The following is a 19,181-nucleotide window of genomic DNA, read 5'->3' on the forward strand; positions in this document are numbered from 1 at the left end:
TCCAACTTTATCTTCATATTGTGATCTTTCCTACTTTTATAAACGCCATTCAAACTTATTCGTCTACTAATGTCATTCCACGCCATCTCTCCGCTGACAGCCCGGAACATACCACTTATGAACATTAAAACAAGAATAATAGTTAACACCACCTTTCCAATACTTATCTTTCCTATATTTAGGAAATAAACATTACAACAGGCGTTGTAAGATGGGACATGTTTCGCTTAACAGTAGTAAGCATCATCAGCCGAAAATAAATCTTAGCCTAAAGTTAGATTTATTACTTGTAACATACCACTTAGTCGAGCTGCTCTTCTTCTTTCTCTCAATTCTTCCCAACCCAAACATTGCAACATTTTTGTAACGCTACTCTTTTGTCGGAAATCGCCCAGAACAAATCGAGCTGCTTTTCTTTGGATTTTTTCCAGTTCTTGAATCAGGTAATCCTGGTGAGGGTCCCATACACTGGAACCATACTCTAGTTGGGGTCTTACCAGAGACTTATATGCCCTCTCCTTTACATCCTTACTACAACCCCTAAACACCCTCATAACCATGTGCAGAGATCTGTACCCTTTATTTACAGTCCCATTTATGTGATTACCCCAATGAAGATCTTTCCTTATATTAACACCTAGATACTTACAATGATCCCCAAAAGGAACTTTCACCCCATCAATGCAGTAATTAAAACTGAGAGGACTTTTCCTACTTGTAAAACTCACAACCTGACTTTTAACCCCGTTTATCAACATACCATTGCCTGCTGTCCATCTCACAACATTTTCGAGGTCACATTGCAGTTGCTCACAATCTTGTATCTTATTTATCACTCTATAGAGAATAACATCATCCGCAAAAAGCCTTACCTCCGATTCCACTCCTTTACTCATATTATTTATATATATAAGAAAACATAAAGGTCCGATAATACTGCCTTGAGGAATTCCCCTCTTAATTATTACAGGGTCAGATAAAGCTTCACCTACTCTAATTCTCTGAGATCTATTTTCTAGAAATATAGCAACCCATTCAGTCACTCTTTTGTCTAGTCCAATTGCACTCATTTTTGCCAGTAGTCTCCCATGATCCACCCTATCAAATGCTTTAGACAGGTCAATCGCGATACAGTCCATTTGACCTCCTGAATCCAAGATATCTGCTATATCTTGCTGGAATCCTACAAGTTGAGCTTCAGTGGAATAACCTTTCCTAAAACCGAATTGCCTTCTATCGAACCAGTTATTAATTTCACAAACATGTCTAATATAATCAGAAAGAATGCCTTCCCAAAGCTTACATACAACGCATGTCAAACTTACTGGCCTGTAATTTTCAGCTTTATGTCTATCACCCTTTCCTTTATACACAGGGGCAACTATAGCAACTCTCCATTCATCTGGTATAGCTCCTCTGACCAAACAATAATCAAATAAGTGCTTCAGATATGGTACTATATCCCAACCCATTGTCTTTAGTATATCCCCAGAAATCTGATAAATTCCAGTCGCTTTTCTAGTTTTTAACTTTTGTATCTTATTGTAAATGTCATTGTTATCATATGTAAATTTTATTACTTCTTTGGCCTTAGTTTCCTCCTCTATCTCGACATTATCCTTGTAACCAACAATCTTTACATACTGCTGACTGAATACTTCTGCCTTTTGAAGATCCTGACATACACACTCCCCTTGTTCATTAATTATTCCTGGAATGTCCTTCTTGGAACCTGTTTCTGCCTTAAAATACCTATACATACCCTTTCATTTTTCACTAAAATTTGTATGACTGCCAATTATGCTTGCCATCATATTATCCTTAGCTGCCTTCTTTGCTAGATTCAATTTTCTAGTAAGTTCCTTCAATTTCTCCTTACTTCTACAGCCATTTCTAACTCTATTTCTTTCCAGTCTGCACCTCCTTCTTAGTCTCTTTATTTCTCTATTATAATAAGGTGGGTCTTTACCATTCCTTACCACCCTTAATGGTACAAACCTGTTTTCGCATTCCTCAACAATTTCTTTAAACCCATCCCAGAGTCTGTTTACATTTATATTTACCGTTTTCCACCGATCATAGCTACTTTTTAGAAACTGCCTCATGCCTGCTTTATCAGCCATGTGGTACTGCCTAACAGTCCTACTTTTAAGACCTTCCTTTCTATCACATTTATTTTTAACTACCACAAAAACAGCTTCATGATCACTAATACCATCTATTACTTCAGTTTCCCTATAGAGCTCATCTGGTTTTATCAGCACGACATCCAGGATATTTTTCCCTCTGGTTGGTTCCATCACTTTCTGAATCAGCTGTCCTTCCCATATTAACTTATTTGCCATTTGTTGGTCATGCTTTCTGTCGTTCGCATTTCCTTCCCAATTGACATCTGGCAAATTCAGATCTCCCGCTACAATCACATTTCTTTCCATGTCGTTTCCCACATAGCTGACTATCCTATCAAATAGTTCTGAATCCACATCAGTGCTACCCTTTCCCGATCTGTACACTCCATCTACATTTAATTCCATAGTCCCCCAGTATAGTGAACATCTTTTCCCTCGGTACCCTGTCATAAGCTTTCTCTAGATCTACGAAGCATAAACACAACTACCTATTCCTCTCGTAGCATTTTTCAGTTACCTGGCGCGTACTGAAAATCTGATCCTGACCGCCTCTCTGTGGTCTGAAACCACACTGGTTTTCATCCAACTTCCTCTCAACAACTGATCGCACCCTCCCTTCCAAGATGCCAGTGAATATTTTGCCTGGTATACTAATCAATGAGATACCTCGATAGTTGTTGCAGTCCTTCCTGTTCCCTTGCTTATAGATAGGTGCAATTACTGCTTTTGTCCAATCTCAAGGTACCTTACCAACACTCCTTGCTAATCTTACCAATCTTATCTATGAAGCCATTTCATCCCTGACTTCCCACTGTACCTCACCATTTCAGGTCTAATTTCATCTGTTCCTGCTGCTTTATGAGGTAAGGTAAGGTAAGGGTTATTCTGCCCGAAGGCAGGTCCGAACTTCCGCAGAGGTGTTCCTGAGCCGGAGTTTACGTGCGTAGGGTGGCCAGTTCCTTTCCGCTTCTCCATTCCCTTACCTCCACCAGCAGCGCATGGCAACCCATCCAACTCCTGACCACGCCCAATGTTGCTTAACCTCGGAGATCTCGCGAGATCCGGTGTTTCAACACGGCTACGGCCGTTGGCGCTCCTTTATGAAAATGGAGTTTATTTATCATCCTTTCCACATCCACAAGCGTAATTTCACCAGCATAATTTTCCTCCTCCCCATGAGCTTGGCTATTCGCAACATCACAAGGTTGATTTCCTTTTGCACTGAGAAGATGTTCAAAATATTCCCTCCACCTCTCCAGTGATTCCCTGGGATCTATTATGAGTTCACCTGAATTACTCAAAACACTGTTCATTTCGTTTTTCCCTCCCAAAGATTCTTTATTACTGTCCAGAAAGGTTTCCCTGCTGGTTGACCTAGCCTTTCCAGGTTGTTACCAAAATCTTCCCACGACTTCTTTTTGGATTCAACAACTACAGTAAAACCTCGTTAATTCGAAGTCGTTGGGACTCAAAAATCGGACTTCGAATTACGTGATTTCGAATTAACCGCCAGTTCGCAATTCAGAAGTACCAACCCTTGCTGCGTTACAAAATATTCTAAGGCCCGTTACTGCATGCAGTTAACCTTGTTTCACAGTTTATACCTTTCAAATGCCATGAGAAAAGAACTATTTTCAAAATGTATCCAAGAAGGTGTATTTGCAGTATTCAAATAATGCACTTGGATATCTCACTGGCAAACATAACCTCACGCAGCGAAAGAAAGATTAAAAAGTAAGCACGATTCAAAGAAGAGAAGAAATTTATGCTGGCTCCCATGTGCAAGTGCTTTATTCATTGGATTACTATAGGTTCCTTCCAACACGCAGTTTGCTGTCATTACATGGACGCATCCATATACCGCTGTATACACATGTGCTGACTTTGTATCGGTTCCGGGATTGATACACGATTGGGTTGTGTTGGAATGGATTCTCGTTCATGAACTCTAGGGAATAGGAGTAACGGCAATTTCTGTACTAACCTGGTGTAATGCAGATATTTTCCCATGTTGCCCGTAATGTCTTTTATGATGCTCACTTCTTTCATATCGATTTGTAATATCTTGAGCAACTCCTCGGCTAATGCGGAAATGCTCGAAAAACTCATTTTCATTATACTGAGGAACAGTTTCTTCTGAAAAAATACATTGTATTTCAGTTATATTTTGTTTCACCTGGTAGCTTGTGTGCCTTCATAAACTATAGGCCTCGGTGCGACGTAAAGCCCCTAGCAAAAAAAAAAAAAACTATAGGCCTAACGTAACACAAAACATAAATAACTAAAGAAAGATGTTTAATTACAGTCACCTAAATAATTTTCATTTCCTTTTCTTTTTGCGAAAAATAGTACTTCCTCTTCTTCACTGGATAAAGAGTGTAAAAAATCGTCGTCACTATCCATCCCAACCTCAGTAACCAAACAGCTGATTAATTTATTAATGGGAGAAGAGCCCGCCATGTGCATAAAAACGGCTGATTAAGGAACTGCAAAGAAATCAGCGTACAGCAGGTGGTAACGATAGTGTTTCTGCGCATGTCACAGAAATGTACGGCACAGTACATGCTTTAGACTGCGGACTAGTTCCGACCGCCAGGGATTGATGCGAAGAGTTTGTTGGAACGCCTGACTGCAGTACACTGACAAATACGTGGACGCAATTTTGACTGTGTTGGAAAGGATCTTTTGTATTGCGCATGCGCAAGGTGACCATGTACTGGTACATGGACTGTGTTGGAAAGAACCTCATATTGTATGCATTTTAGACGCCTTGTATTTACACAGAAAGTACCCGATGCCCTTAAAATCGAACTTTCCTATGACTATCCTTGTATGATTTCTCGCCATGGCACTTCTGTCGTACTTCAGAAATGTAAAAACTTGCCGCGTCACAAATTATTGTAAAGACTCATTAATACATGCAATCACCTCTATTCACGGTTTAAACCTTTCAAATGCCATGGGAAAAAAACTATTTCCGACATGTATCCAACAAGGTGCATTTACAATGTTCAAATTATGTACTTGGATAAATCACTGACAAACATAACCTCACGCAACAAAAGAAAACAAATCACACAATTCAAAGACGGAGATAAATTATGCTGGTTCCCCTGTGCAAATGCATTATTTTTTGGATTACTGTACTGTTTGCATTTTTAGATGCTTTGTACTGGTATGGAAATTGCCCGACGCCTTTAAAACATTGTGGCTTATCGAACTTTCCTATGACGAGGGGATAAAGTTTCTCGCTTCCATGTGCATTGCAACGCTCTACCATGTCTATAATGACCGCCATCCCCCACTCTTGTACGATTCCCCGGCTGGCACGTTCTCCTTCAAAACCATAAGACAGTTTGGGTTCGCATTAAAATAAAGCAATGCAGTTTCATCGGCAATGACAATATAGTTTGGTGCCTACGAATATGAGCCACGTTTTTTCGTCAACTGTCCGGCATTGCCAGTGTTCGCGGATTCTGTTTTTCCGCACACTGCCTGTTGCGTGATATTGCGGCGTTCCTTAACCCTTTCCACTCAAATTATTTGTACGTCCTGATTTCTCCCAACTCGTATTTATTTCTGTCAGCATTCTTCATATTTTAAAACCTGGTGTTAAGTACTGGTTGTAACAATATATACAGGAAGAAGCTACAAAATTAATGAATGTATGGTCTGTACATGACACAAAATCATGTTTTTCACTTTCTTAACGGTATGTCGAGTGTGTGGAAGCGTTCAAAGCAAATGCTTGGATGGAGACATGCTTGCGTATCCAACCAGTCTAAATGATAATAATCTGGCATTTCTGCCTTACTGTTCATCCCCATGTTAATTATTACACCAATAAATGCCTTCAGCTCTTCTAATGTCAAAGCTTTCCAAGAAAACCAAACCAGATAGATCTATTCTGGAGTATTTACGTTTTGCGCTACCTTTCCACATTCCGGAACATGCGTTCTATTAAGACACTGATAAATTTTGAGTTGAAATTACTCTGTAACATACTATTGTCTTAGAATGTAAAGCCAGTTTCGAATTAAAAGTTTGAATTTCAGTAATGGGCCGACATTGTACTTCGAATTACGAATTATCCGTATTTCGATTTAAACAATTTAAATAACACGCAAAACTGTGTCTCACGTTTCCGGGAATGAGACCTTCTTCAAATTAGGCGGGATTTTGAATTAACCAATTTCGAATTATCGAGGTTCTACTATATTTGTTTCTGTTTCTTTCATCTACGTACCAATCCCTGTCTGGCTCGGCGCTTGTTTGGAGCCATTTCTAATAAGCCTTCTTTTTACGTTTACAATCTGCTCTCACTTCATCATTCCACGAAGATGTTTGCCTTTTCCCATCTTTACACACAGTTGTTCCTAGGCATTCCCTTGCTGTTTCTACTAGAGCATCCCTGTATGCCACCCATTCCCTTTCTATATCCTGAACTTCTTACTGTCTACTGTTCAAAACTTCTCACTAATCATATCCATATACTTCTGTCTAATTTCCTCTTCCTGGGGATTTTCAACACTTATTCGTTTTCAGACAGATTTCACCTTCTGTACCCTTGGCCGATACTTGGTTCACTACAGATCAGATAGTGGTCTGTATCATCGAAAAATCCCCGGAAAACTTGTACATTCCTAACAGATTTCCTGAATTCGAAGACGGTTAGGATATTGTCTATTATGGATCTGGTACCCCTAGCCTCCCATGTGTAGCGGTGAATAGCCTTATGCTTGAAGAATGTATTCGTAACTGCTAAACCCATACTAGCACAGAAGTCCAGCAAACGCTTCCCATTCCCATTAACTTCCATATCTTCCCCACATTTACCAATCACCCTTTCGTATCCTTCATTCATTCATTTACGTGCCTAACATAAACTATGTTGCGTGCAGTGGTATTCCTGATATAGAGCCCTACCCCAGACTCTGCCCTTCCCTTTCTAACACCCATCAAGTACACTTTATAATCTCCTATCTCTTCCTCGTTATCTCCCCTTACCCGAATATCACTTACTCCTAGCACATCCAGATGCATCCTCTTTGCTGACTCAGCGAGTTCTACTTTCTTTCTTCCATAAGCCCCATTAATATTGATATCCCTCCATCGAATTCCATTTCGTTTGCCAAGTTGTTTCCAAGGAGTCCCTCGCCTGTCAGATGGGAGTGGGACTCCGTTACTCCCATAGGTCCGAGGCTTGCTTAAAATGTTCTGAGCTCGGTAAATTCATGAAGCAGGATGCCACCCTACTTGCACATAGTCCAAGTGAGGATCTCTCCTCTAACGGGTTATGGACCACCGGTGAATTGTGTAGTCTAGCTGCCTGAGCACAAGGAGGGCCATGACTCAGAATATGTCTGAGATGCCCACTTCCATTCCATAGCAACTGGTATCCCGACTCTCAGGACAACTTACTAGGCCACTCAGCCGTTGCCCATGGTACATGAACTAGGACGTGACTACCCTAACCCACACCATGAACCTACTGTACTGATGAAGAAATCAAGGACTACCGTCTTCCTACTGTTACATACGATACAAGTTTCTGCCTCTTTTCTTGCTATGAAATGTCTTGTTCACCTTGCTGATGAACACAAGGAATCTCGCCCCACTGCATCAGAGATCATTCACTCTTATTTTTATGTTGACGACTAATTCAGTTGAAGAAGCCAAGGAGCTTCAGTTAGAAAGCTTTTCTTGCTTGATAGTGCACATTTTCATCTTAGAAAGTGGACGTCAAATTTTCCAGAAGCTAGTGCCTGTGTCCCTGTAGAGGATAGGGAAATGTTGTCACCTTGTAACTGCACTAAGGATGGAGCTATTAAAACAGTAGGTATTATGTGGCATCCTAAATGTTATGAGTTTCATTTTCAAATAAGTTCGAAGAAAGCACCTAAGGAAGTCACTAAGAGAAGCATTCTCACTATCATTGCTTCCATATTTGATCTCCTTGGATTGTTAGGATGTGCTGTGGTTAAGTGCAAACTGATCCTGCAGTCTCTTTGGGAATTGAAAATCGATTGGGATGATCCGTTAGAACCTTCATCTGATATTATTGAAACCTGGAATGTTATCTACAGTGAGCTCCCCTTGCTTAATGAACTCAAGAGTGCAAATAAATGTAATACCCTTTGCTAAGAATAAGGTTATTGAAATCCATGGCTTTTCTGACACTTCAGAAGCTGCCTCTGATGCTTATGTGTATGTTAGGACAGTATATGATAATGATGAGGTATCAGTGATCCTGTTGACTTCTAAATCGAGAGTTGCTCCTTTGAAACAGCAGTCTATTGTCTGGTTAGAGCTTTGTGCTGCACTGTTGCTTTCTTGCCTTATGAGTAAGGTCACTGAATCTCTGAAATTGCACATTTCTTTCTCCACATACTGCTGGACTGACAGCACGATAGTTCTGTGTTGGTTACAGAAACCTGCCAATTGTTGGAAAACCTTTGTAGCTAATAAGAGTTGATGGAATTCAGTCCCCCACTTCAGTCTCTGATTGGAAACTTCTACCTACCCACAGCAATCCAGCTGACCACTTGTCTCGAGGTATTTTACTCTAACAAATGTTTTCTCTTGATTACGGTGGCCCAGTCAGCATAAAGGGTGGTAACCCGAGGAGTAAAATAAAGTTTAAAGCATACATTGCTCTCTTTGTTTGTCTTGTCACTAAGGTGATACATTGTGAAACTGTGAAGAGTCTACCGACTCAGGACTTCCTCCCTGCATTTAGAATATTTATGACCGAGCTCGATAGCTGCAGTCGCTTAAGTGCGGCCGGTATCCAGCATTCGGGAGTTAGTAGGTTCGAAACCCACTGTCGGCAGCCCTGAAGATGGCTTTCTGTGGTTTCCCATTTTCACACCAGGCAAATGCTGGAGCTGTGCCTTAATTAAGGCCAGGGCTGCTTCCTTCCCACTCCTAGCCCTTCCCTGCAACGTAAAGCAGCAAGCAACAAAAGAAAAAAAAATACAAAAAAAAATTATGGCGCGTAGAGGATTTTCAAATCTCATCTTGAGTGATAATGGATTAAATTTTGTTGGAGCCAACAATGAGTTATTAAGATTTATTAAAGATAGCTCTACTGAAATACAAGAATATTCATCTAATTTGAACGTGAATTGGAAGTTTATTCCACCCTCCAGTCCTCATTTCTGTGGGCTTTGGGAGGCTGGAATAAAGTCTGCAAAATCACTTTTGAAGCGGACCATAGGAAAATGCATTCTTAATTTTGAAGAGCTGAGTACTCTTTTGTATCAAATTGAATCTGTGTTGAACTCGGGACCTCTCTGTTCAATGACTGACGACCCCAATGATCAATGCTATTTGACACCTGGACATTTTCTAGTAGGGAGACGATTGACCTCTGTCCCCTCTCCAGACATATCCAACAGCTCCTGCTCCTGTCTAACTAAATGGAATTTGGTGCAACAGCTGTATCATGTATTTTGGCAGAGGTGGTCAAAGGAATATATACAATCACTCCAACAAAGTTGTAAATAGTCTTCTATAGGAAAGTTACTCCAACTGTGGGAGATACGGTGTATCTAAGGGAGGATAACCTTCCTCCTCTTGTTTGGAAGACTGGTATAATCCAGGAGCTCCATCCTGGTTGTGATAATATTATAATATTACTCGTGTGGTCAGTGTAAAGACAAGGACTGGTCTCTTGCGCCGTGCCATAGTGAAATTGTGCCCATTGCCCAAAGATTTTGTATAAGTTGTGTATTTGTATGTGTTGTATCTGAAGTTTTTTAAATTCGTTTGTCTGTGATTGTGCATTAGACACTTGACTTTGATTTTGAGTGTTGAGATCCCTCAGCTGGGGGAGTATATTGCAGCTTTTGTGTTTCCAAGTTGCCTGCTGCATTTTCATTCGTCATTTGTCACAGTTGGCAACGCCACAAACCTGCTACGCAGATGTAGCAGGGGGAGAGGTGATACTCCCACGTGGCGCGTCCCAGGTGGCGGATAGGGGGGTCCTAACCGGCTTGCTGGCGGACTTGAGGGATATAAAATACTTCTCGTGGACAAAACACACTACCCCCTGCGGGTGGGGGACGCACATGTAGAATACACCCGCGGTATCCCCTGCCTGTCGTAAGAGGCGACCAAGGGATGATTGAATTAGAACCATGAAACTACTCTTGATTCGTACCATCATGCGGGGAACACCATGGGTTGCATGTACTTGCGAGTAGTATCACTAAATTGGTACAAAATAGGTTGTGATTAGTTGCAGTAAAAAGCCTGGCCTGGTGGATTCCAGTACCCGTGCATTGTACCCATGTGAGCAACACCGCGGGTGTGGGCGTAGCCTGTGAGTTGTACCGCTATATGCGCGGCATCGTGGGTCAGCGTTGCCTGTGATTGGTAACCACTATGTCAGGAACACCACGGGAATACCGGCGTCCGTGACTAGTACACGTAGGTGAGGAGCCTTACCAGTTTGCGTTGGCTATGGATGGCGCCATTGTGTGAGAAACACCATAGGTCTGCGTTCCCTGTACGAATTGCAATACTTGTGAGTAGTACCGTCTTGTGTGGACCACCGTGAGTCTTTGCTACTTTTGATCAGTACCCCAGAATGACAAATACCATGGTTCTACTTTACTCGTGACATGTACCATTCTGTGGGCCTTAGACGTGAATTTAGCACCTCTTCAGACATCAAGCATCATTGTGCTTTATAAATGGTCCCTTGGTCAATAATACTCTAATTAACTACCTTCTTTTTGAGTCTGATCCACTGTTTTTGTTTGTTTGTTTGCTTTTTTTTTTTTTTGTATGTTTCATGTCCATCCATTCATTCTTCATGACATTTTTTATTTTATTTTAGTCAGTGGATGAATTTGAATTTTTTGTTATTTCATTTCGTACCATTAGGGGCCGATGACCTCGTTGTTAGGACCCTTTAAACAACAAGCATCATCATCATCACAGTTGGCAACATGCTTCTGCATTCATTAATATTGTCAGTCTGAACATGGCGACAGACAGCAGTACACGGATTTTGGTGTACCTCTATATTTTGTTGTACATATGTGTAAATGTTTAGTGTTTGTTCATGTGTAATAAATATTTGAATCACCTTCTGAGTGATGTGTTGTGTCTGCTCGTTTGAGGCAGTCAGGTCCTCCATCTGGCTTCTTTCAAAATTGTATTTTTGCGCCTGTGGAAATGTTATGTGGGTCTGATATGTTGTTTCCTCATTCGCAACAGTTTACTTTAGTTAAGAAATATTCACGGTTGTTCATATTAATATAGCAGGTGAGATGATTAACAATGTGATCATTTAATAGGCCTGACAGAGACAAATGACTGGCCATTAATTTTGTTTGTATTACTACTATACTATATCCCACGTCGTTCCATCTTAAGCGATGGGTCGGCAAACGAGGCTTCTCCACCAGTTGCGGTCCCTGAACTTCTCTCCTTCTTCAATGCTTTCCAAAGTATGTCCTCTCTGTTGAATGTCAATCTTCACTATGTCCTTGTACCTGAGTCTTGGTCGCCCTCTTGGTCTTTTGTCTTCAAGTTTTAGATCGTACATTTTTTTTGGTAATCTGTTATCACCCATGCGTCGCTTATGTCCATACCATCTCAGTCGCTGCACTGTTATTTTGTCCTGATGTCTTACAACTTGAGCCTGCTTGCGGATTTCCTCATTACGGCCTCTGTCCCTCCGTGTTTTGCTGATCATGCTACGGACAAATTTCATTTCTACTGCCTGCATTCTACTAACATCTTTGTTTCTCATGGTCCATGTTTCGCAACCATAGGTCAGAATTGGTACGTAATAAGTTTCATATATGACTCTCTTACATTTTGTTGGTATTTTCTAGTTCCATATTATGTCTTTAACTATTTTGTAAAAGTTGCTACCTGCCTGAATTCTGTGGGAAATTTCCTTATCTATAGAACCAGTATCAGAGATAACACTTCCAAGATATTTGAATTGATGGTTCATCTGTAGCTGTTTCCCCTCCATTTCAATGTGTCGCATTGGTTGCCTGTATCTCTTCATGACCATAACCTCACTTTTCTCTTGGCTGAAGATGAGTCCATATTCTTTAGCTGATTCTGCCCAGGAGTTTATTTGTCCTTGAAGATCTTCTTTAGAGTCTCCCCACAAGCATATATCATCCGCGAACAATATAACTTTCATTCTCTTACATCCAATGGTTTGGTGAACTTTTCTCTGAATCTTGTTCATCACAGTGATGAAAAGAAGAGGAGACAGAACACCACCCTGTCTTTGTATTAATATTGCAGAATACGATTCCCTTATTCTTTTTCTCTACGGGGTCGAGTATGAAGTGAGACGAATCTTTGTAGCGAGTTTTTTCGATCGGATGCTCTTCCTGATGTCAACCTCATCAGAGGAGTTAAAGAGATGAAATAGGTGACATAATATGAGAGTAACTAAAACTGACTGTATTTATTTTATATAAGAGGCCTAAAAGTCATGTGTTAAACATTTATTGTCTTTTTAAATTTAGAAATACTGCATTCCGATGAAAATGGCCAGTAAAACTCAGAATACATTCAGCAGTTTGTTAAAGATTGGTGTAGAATGTTTACATGTACTATTTTTAGTTCTTTATAGCCTAGAAGTTGTGTGTTCTTTGCACAAAATTTGAGGTTATTGCATATTGGACCCCATCTCCCCCATTTTGGTTGTAAAAGTGGGGGGGGAGGTCCAATGCGCGAGTAAATACTGTATATACCACCCTCACCATTTCTCAAGATAAATTTCATTGTCCTCATTGCTCTTCTCCATACCAGCTAGGTTGTTAAGGACTTTAGTATAAGTATCAATCAATCAATACTGATCTGCATTTAGGGCAGTCGCCCAGGTGGCAGATTACCTATCTGTTGCTTTCCTAGCCTTTTCCTAAATGATTTCAAAGAAATTGGAAATTTATTGAACATCTCCCTTGGTAAGTTATTCCAATCCCTAACTCCCCTTCCTATAAATGAATATTTGCCCCAGTTTGTCCTCTTGAATTCCAACTTTATCTTCATATTGTGATCTTTCCTACTTTTATAAACGCCATTCAAACTTATTCGTCTACTAATGTCATTCCACGCCATCTCTCCGCTGACAGCTCGGAACATACCACTTATTACAAGTGATGAAAATCATTTTTCGTCCGTATTGAAAGTTTCATAAACTGTATATAGGATAATATCTTTTGTTTATTTCCACCTATTCAATACATTACAAGAAGTTGGCATTTATTTTAAAACATTATTCAGATGAGACATGTTTCGCCCCTCACTGTAAGGCATCTTCAGTCATTATCAAAAACCTTATTATTTTACCAGGCATCTGGTTAAAGATATTCAAAAATGTGTTTGATGATTATAAGAGAGGTAAGATTTACGTTAGTTATAAACATGTTCATGAAGTAACTAAAAATCCAATATATTGATAAAAACATATGTAGTTCTTTGTTGAATAGGACTTGTTTGATTCTACTATAGTAAGAGACTACGGCTTCAAGCCACCTTCTCTTACTATAGTAGAATCAAACAAGTCCTATTCAACAAAGAACTACATATGTTTTTATCAATATATTGGATTTTTAGTTACTTCATGAACATGTTTATAACTAACGTAAATCTTACCTCTCTTATAATCATCAAACACATTTTTGAATATCTTTAACCAGATGCCTGGTAAAATAATAAGGTTTTTGATAATGACTGAAGATGCCTCACAGTGAGAGGCGAAACATGTCTCATCTGAATAATGTTTTAAAATAAATGCCAACTTCTTGTAATGTATTGAATAGGTGGAAATAAACAAAAGATATTATCCTATATACAGTTTACATACCACTTAGTCGAGCAGCTCTTCTTCTTTCTCTCAGTTCTTCCCAACCCAAACATTGCAACATTTTTGTAACGCTACTCTTTTGTCGGAAATCACCCAGAACAGTATTTCCTTTTACATTAGGAAGATTTACAAAATTCTGTCCAGTGGTTCCATTGGATCTACAGTGAGTTTGCTTGATTTATCCAAAACAAATTTCCCTTTGTAAGGTGTTTTTTTTACAGTTTAGAGAACTTTTCCCTACTGCTTGACCTAGCCTCGCCATGTTATTTTTGGTCTTTTCGTTTTGCTATACATACAGTTCTTATTCGGAGACATTTTTTATACTTCTTTTTCATACATTACCAAACCAGCCATGCTTTCTACCATCTGTAAACACAGTTTTACCATACCTGCCAACTTTCCAGATTTAGGCGGGAGACTCCCGATTTTCGACAGTTTTTCCCACCTCCCGATTATTCTATTATTTCTCCCGATTTTAGCTTATTTTTTGGTGAACTTCAGACATTTGTTTTCAAATCCCGCTGTTTCAGCTTTTTTTTACGCCAGTGGCCAGAAGTTCTTTGCTCATTGGCCGCTTTCAAACGAAGTATTGACGTTCATTAATGTGCGTGAATGTACGATGTTTATTGAAACCTGTATATCGCGACGCGTATATCGATTGTCAATCTCTCGTTCTTGCGTGCTATTTTTGTGTTCATTCACATCAGTCTAGACGATTCTAGAGACTAGTCATTATATACGGAGTCTTTTTTAGTAATTTAGTGACAGAATTTCAATAAAGACTAGTGACTTTTCTTGAGATTTTAGGAGCCATTTGGAGAAAATTCTAACTAATTTAACTCAATATAAATAGAATATAAGAGTTTTGTATGCACATTGCTCAGAATTAAAAAAGAATATCTCCGTACCGGCCGTGACCACAGTAACAAGGGGAAATGCAAGTTTTAATTTTCCGTAATTTCTGTCTGTATACATGTATGCATGTATGTATGTACATATGTACGCCCATCATGAGAATACGGCCGAAGATAATTTAATGAAAATCAGTATATAAAGTCGGGGAATAGGTCACTATAATCTAGGCCATAAATAATTTTATTCACGCTGAGTGAAATGGTAGTTTAGGGGAAGGCCTAAGATGTAATTCTCAAATATTTATATTTTTATTGATCCTGTTGATAAATACTATATAACTAAAGTTATATATTATTAAATTTCGTATCGTTTGTCTTATACATTTTTACCAAACCGGCTATGATAAGAGATATTCATGAATTTGGATTTTTGTTGCCAAGTCCATATAAGCACCGAGGTACGAGAAAATGGGAGAACAGAATTTAATGAAAATCGGTATGTTATGTCAGGGAATAAGGAACTACAGTCTATGCTATACATAATTTTATTCACGAAATGGTAATTTAGGGGAAGGTGCCAGAAATTTAATTTTTGATTACCTATCTTAGTCATATTGAAAATTACTATGTAACTAAGTAATAGAGAATACAATTTCCGATTATTTATGTCTTATTCAGTTTTAATATACTACATACATACATACATACATTATCATTATAGACTGTTATGCCTTTCAGCGTTCAGTCTGCAAGCCTCTGAGAATTTACTAAACGTCGCCACAATCCTCGATTTGCAACTAGTGTTGTGGCCTCATTTAGTTCTATACCTCTTATCTTTAAATCGTTAGAAACAGAGCCTAACCATCGTCGTCTTGGTCTCCCTCTACTTCTCTTACCCTCCATAACAGAGTCCATTATTCTCCTAGGTAACCTATCCTCCTCCATTCGCCTCACATGACCCCACCACCGAAGCCGGTTTATGCGTACAGCTTCATCCATCGAGTTCATTCCTAGGAATTAATATACTAACTAAAATTAAATTAAATTGTGAAGATAATTATAAGAATGAGAAAAAAGTCATGAAGGAACGATTGCTGGAATAATAACACAAGAGGGAGTCATGAAAGAAAGGAGGACTCACTTTACATTAGATGCTCTAATATTACAGAGTCAGAAGAAAACTAAATGTGAAGGCCTGCAGTATAGAAAGCTCATAAAAATGATCAACAGTAACATTACATTGGCCATTGTTTGATGTGATGTGCTTTGTGTATTCTTCTGTCATTTATCTCCGAAAGATTACTGTTGCGTACTGTTATTGAGTATAACAGCCTGCCTGAATATTGGCGGAAAGTAACAGGGAAGTTAGATCTCGCTCTTCTTTAACATGCTATTCCTCTGGTTCATATATTTTCTGATACTACTGGTATGTAACACACTGGATCAGCATAGTATTCCAGCTATTCAATCCCTACTCTGGGGCAGTGATTGGAATGGGCAGTGTGCACACTTAAACGGAATAATTACACAGGAGTGTTCACGGCTGTCTGCGTCCTGGTCATTCTAGCTCTGGAACTTTGAACTGTTAGATCGACACCGTGTTATTTTCGTTAAAAGTAAGAAAATGTAGCTTTCAGACAATAAGTGTTATAAATACCGGTATATCATAGTGCTGTACTGATGTCATTGTAATGACCTATGTTGACACTTCAGTTGGGAAAACTGTAGGGACAGTCTTTCTGAGAATTCCGTAGCAAAGCATGAGTACATCAGCTAGTTATTTGATACAGATAGTATTGCGCTTCGCATAATCACATGGAAGCTTGATGCAATATATTCATCTATGCATTTGCTAAGTAATGGCATCTAAGTGCATGACTGATTCACATGTGTGGAGCATGAATTCTGGCTATTTTTGGAAATATTATCAGAGACTGATCATCTCACTCACATACTTCCTGTGAGGGAATAGAGATGTGTAATTTTTAGCATTGTAGCGTTGTATAGCAACAGTCGGGCTTTGAGACAATAAGTGTTATAAATATATCGTAGTGCTGTACTGTGCTAGACGTAGAATGAGCAGTTTTGACCAATAATGTTTCTCCTGATTTTTCCTGATTTTCGTATCAAAATCTCCTGATTTTTTGTTTTGTAAAGTTGGCAGGTTTGGTTTTACCTTAGCATTCACTTTTCATTTCTACTATAGCATTACTCAGATGCAACCCATTCTCTTTATGTCTTCTGAATCTGCTTTCCGTCTCTTCTTTGGCACTTTTCTAAAATTATATTCATGCAATTCTGTCCAGTTTCATGTCCTGTTGATTCAGACAGACGTCAGCGGGGGCAGTGATGAAATCCTTCTTGTTTGACGTTGATACTTCTGTAGTGATTTTCATCAATCCACCACAATGATTAGGGGAGATATCTTGTGATGAACTAAAGCAATTTTTAGGAGATACAGTGTTAGTTAGCAAACACCTGGGTAGAACCACATCATCAGAGTGAAATGATTTGGAGGTAGGAACAATACTGATACAACATGAGATGATTACAGTGGAAGGAACAAGCTGTCTCTGGTAACTCGGATGTGTATGTAAAATCAAATAAATTTCATAAACTGTGTACTGCAATCATGAGAATGACCTCGCAATGCATTTTTCTTCTTTCCCAATATCACTGCATTTTGACTTCATTCTTGATACTGATGCCAAAGAAGTCTAGTTTTCCCTTGTTGTCCAAGTCGAAGGGACATAACTTGTAATATAACAGGAAAGCGAATAGCATGATTATGTCACCATCGTGTTGGCAATCTAGTTACTATATATCTCTCATTTTATTGTGTGAATATATATTTGGATTTTTTCTTTCTTCAGAACCAGTCGCCTCGAAGTACGTCTCAGAAAAGAACCCGTGAAAAGACCCCAACCTTGCCTGGAAGGTCTCCCTATAGATCCCGTTCTCAAGGTCGATCTCCTTCACGATCTGTGGTCCGATCTCAAACTTCTCGATCATCGGTCCGCACAAGAGGAAAATCTAAGGACAGGAAATCTGTGGGACCAAAGATTGAGGTAGTTGAAATCAAGGTTGCTTCATCCAAAACTGTATCTGAGATCTCTTCAGTCACTGAAAGGGCTTCAAGAAGCTCTTCACCAAAACGTTTTGTTGATACCAAAGAAGCAAAAGCTTCAGCTCTTCATCAAGATGTATTTCCTCTTGAAGGAGAAAGAACTCAAACAGATATGCTTGCAAAGTCCGGAGGTGAGTAAAGTTTCCTGCTGGTGTACTTTGGATATTATATTTGTAATAATTTGTTAAATTTCAAACATTTCCTTCTTTGTGTTTATTATTTAAGCAACTATATTTTCACCTAACATCTTTTTTCAGTCTTCCTCTTCCATATCCTCCTAGAGCTGAAAGTTGGTTACCTTTGCAATAGTCTGGTCCTTTACTTTGACACAAATTTTGAAACTACAGTGCTAGCCATCAAAATAGAAAAACTAGGAATGACGGTGCCAATTCCCCTGATATACAGAATGCATTGGATTATACTGACATGATTAATAGGATAGTCAGCTGTGTTTCATATGTGCATTTCATGCTTTCAGGAAGCTGTATATTTGGATTATTTTTCTTTCCTTCAGAAACAGTCACTTCGAAGCATGGTGGAGGTCAAAGATGCTTGATTATTGGGAATGTTTCTTCTCACCTTTTATTGGATTTGATTTGTTTATTTATCACCTACAGAGTCAATGCTAGTCCAATAACGTAGGCATAATAAATAATAGTACAGTAGAACCTCGATAATTCAAAATCGGTTAATTAAAAATCCCGCCTAATTCGAAGGAGGTCTTGTTCCCGGAAACGTGAGATACAATTTTGCGTGTTATTTAAATTGTTTAATTCGAAATACGGATAATTCGAAGTACAATGTCGGCTCATTACCGAAATTCGGACTTTTAATTCGAAACTGCCTTTAGATTTTAAGACAATAGTATGTTACAGAGTAATTTCAACTCAAAATTTATCGGCGTCTTAATAGAACGTGTGTTCCGGAACGTGGAGAGGTACCGTAGCTTTCCGCATTTACACTCACTTCGGTAGGTCTACAGTCCGCTTCATGATTACCAAGTTGAATGAATTTGGAATTCTTTTGTATTCAACCTTTTAAGGAATGCCGTTATATCACGCAACAGGCAGTGTGCGGAAAAACAGAATCCGCGAACACTGGCAATGCCGACAGTTGACGAAAAAACGTGGCTCATATTCTTAGGCACCAAACTATATTGTCATTGCCGATGAAACTGCATTGCTTTATTTTAATGCGAACCCAAACTGTGATATGGTTTT

The 19,181-nt window shown here is 39.2% G+C and overlaps 1 protein-coding gene across 3 annotated transcripts in view; it reads left to right on the top strand.

Annotated features, from left to right (window-relative positions):
• LOC136864608 (delta(14)-sterol reductase TM7SF2) overlaps window positions 1-19,181 on the top strand; it is a 378,438-nt gene that overhangs the window by 40,810 nt on the left and 318,447 nt on the right. For all 3 annotated transcript variants that reach the window (XM_068225883.1, XM_067141843.2, XM_067141844.2), the window contains exon 3: window positions 17,708-18,092. In XM_068225883.1, coding sequence (XP_068081984.1) covers window positions 17,708-18,092 — 385 coding nt within the window. The remainder of the gene's footprint in view (window positions 1-17,707; window positions 18,093-19,181) is intronic.

Source organism: Anabrus simplex, chromosome 2 (genome assembly GCF_040414725.1).
Source record: "Anabrus simplex isolate iqAnaSimp1 chromosome 2, ASM4041472v1, whole genome shotgun sequence".
Taxonomy (NCBI): Eukaryota; Metazoa; Arthropoda; class Insecta; order Orthoptera; family Tettigoniidae; genus Anabrus; species Anabrus simplex.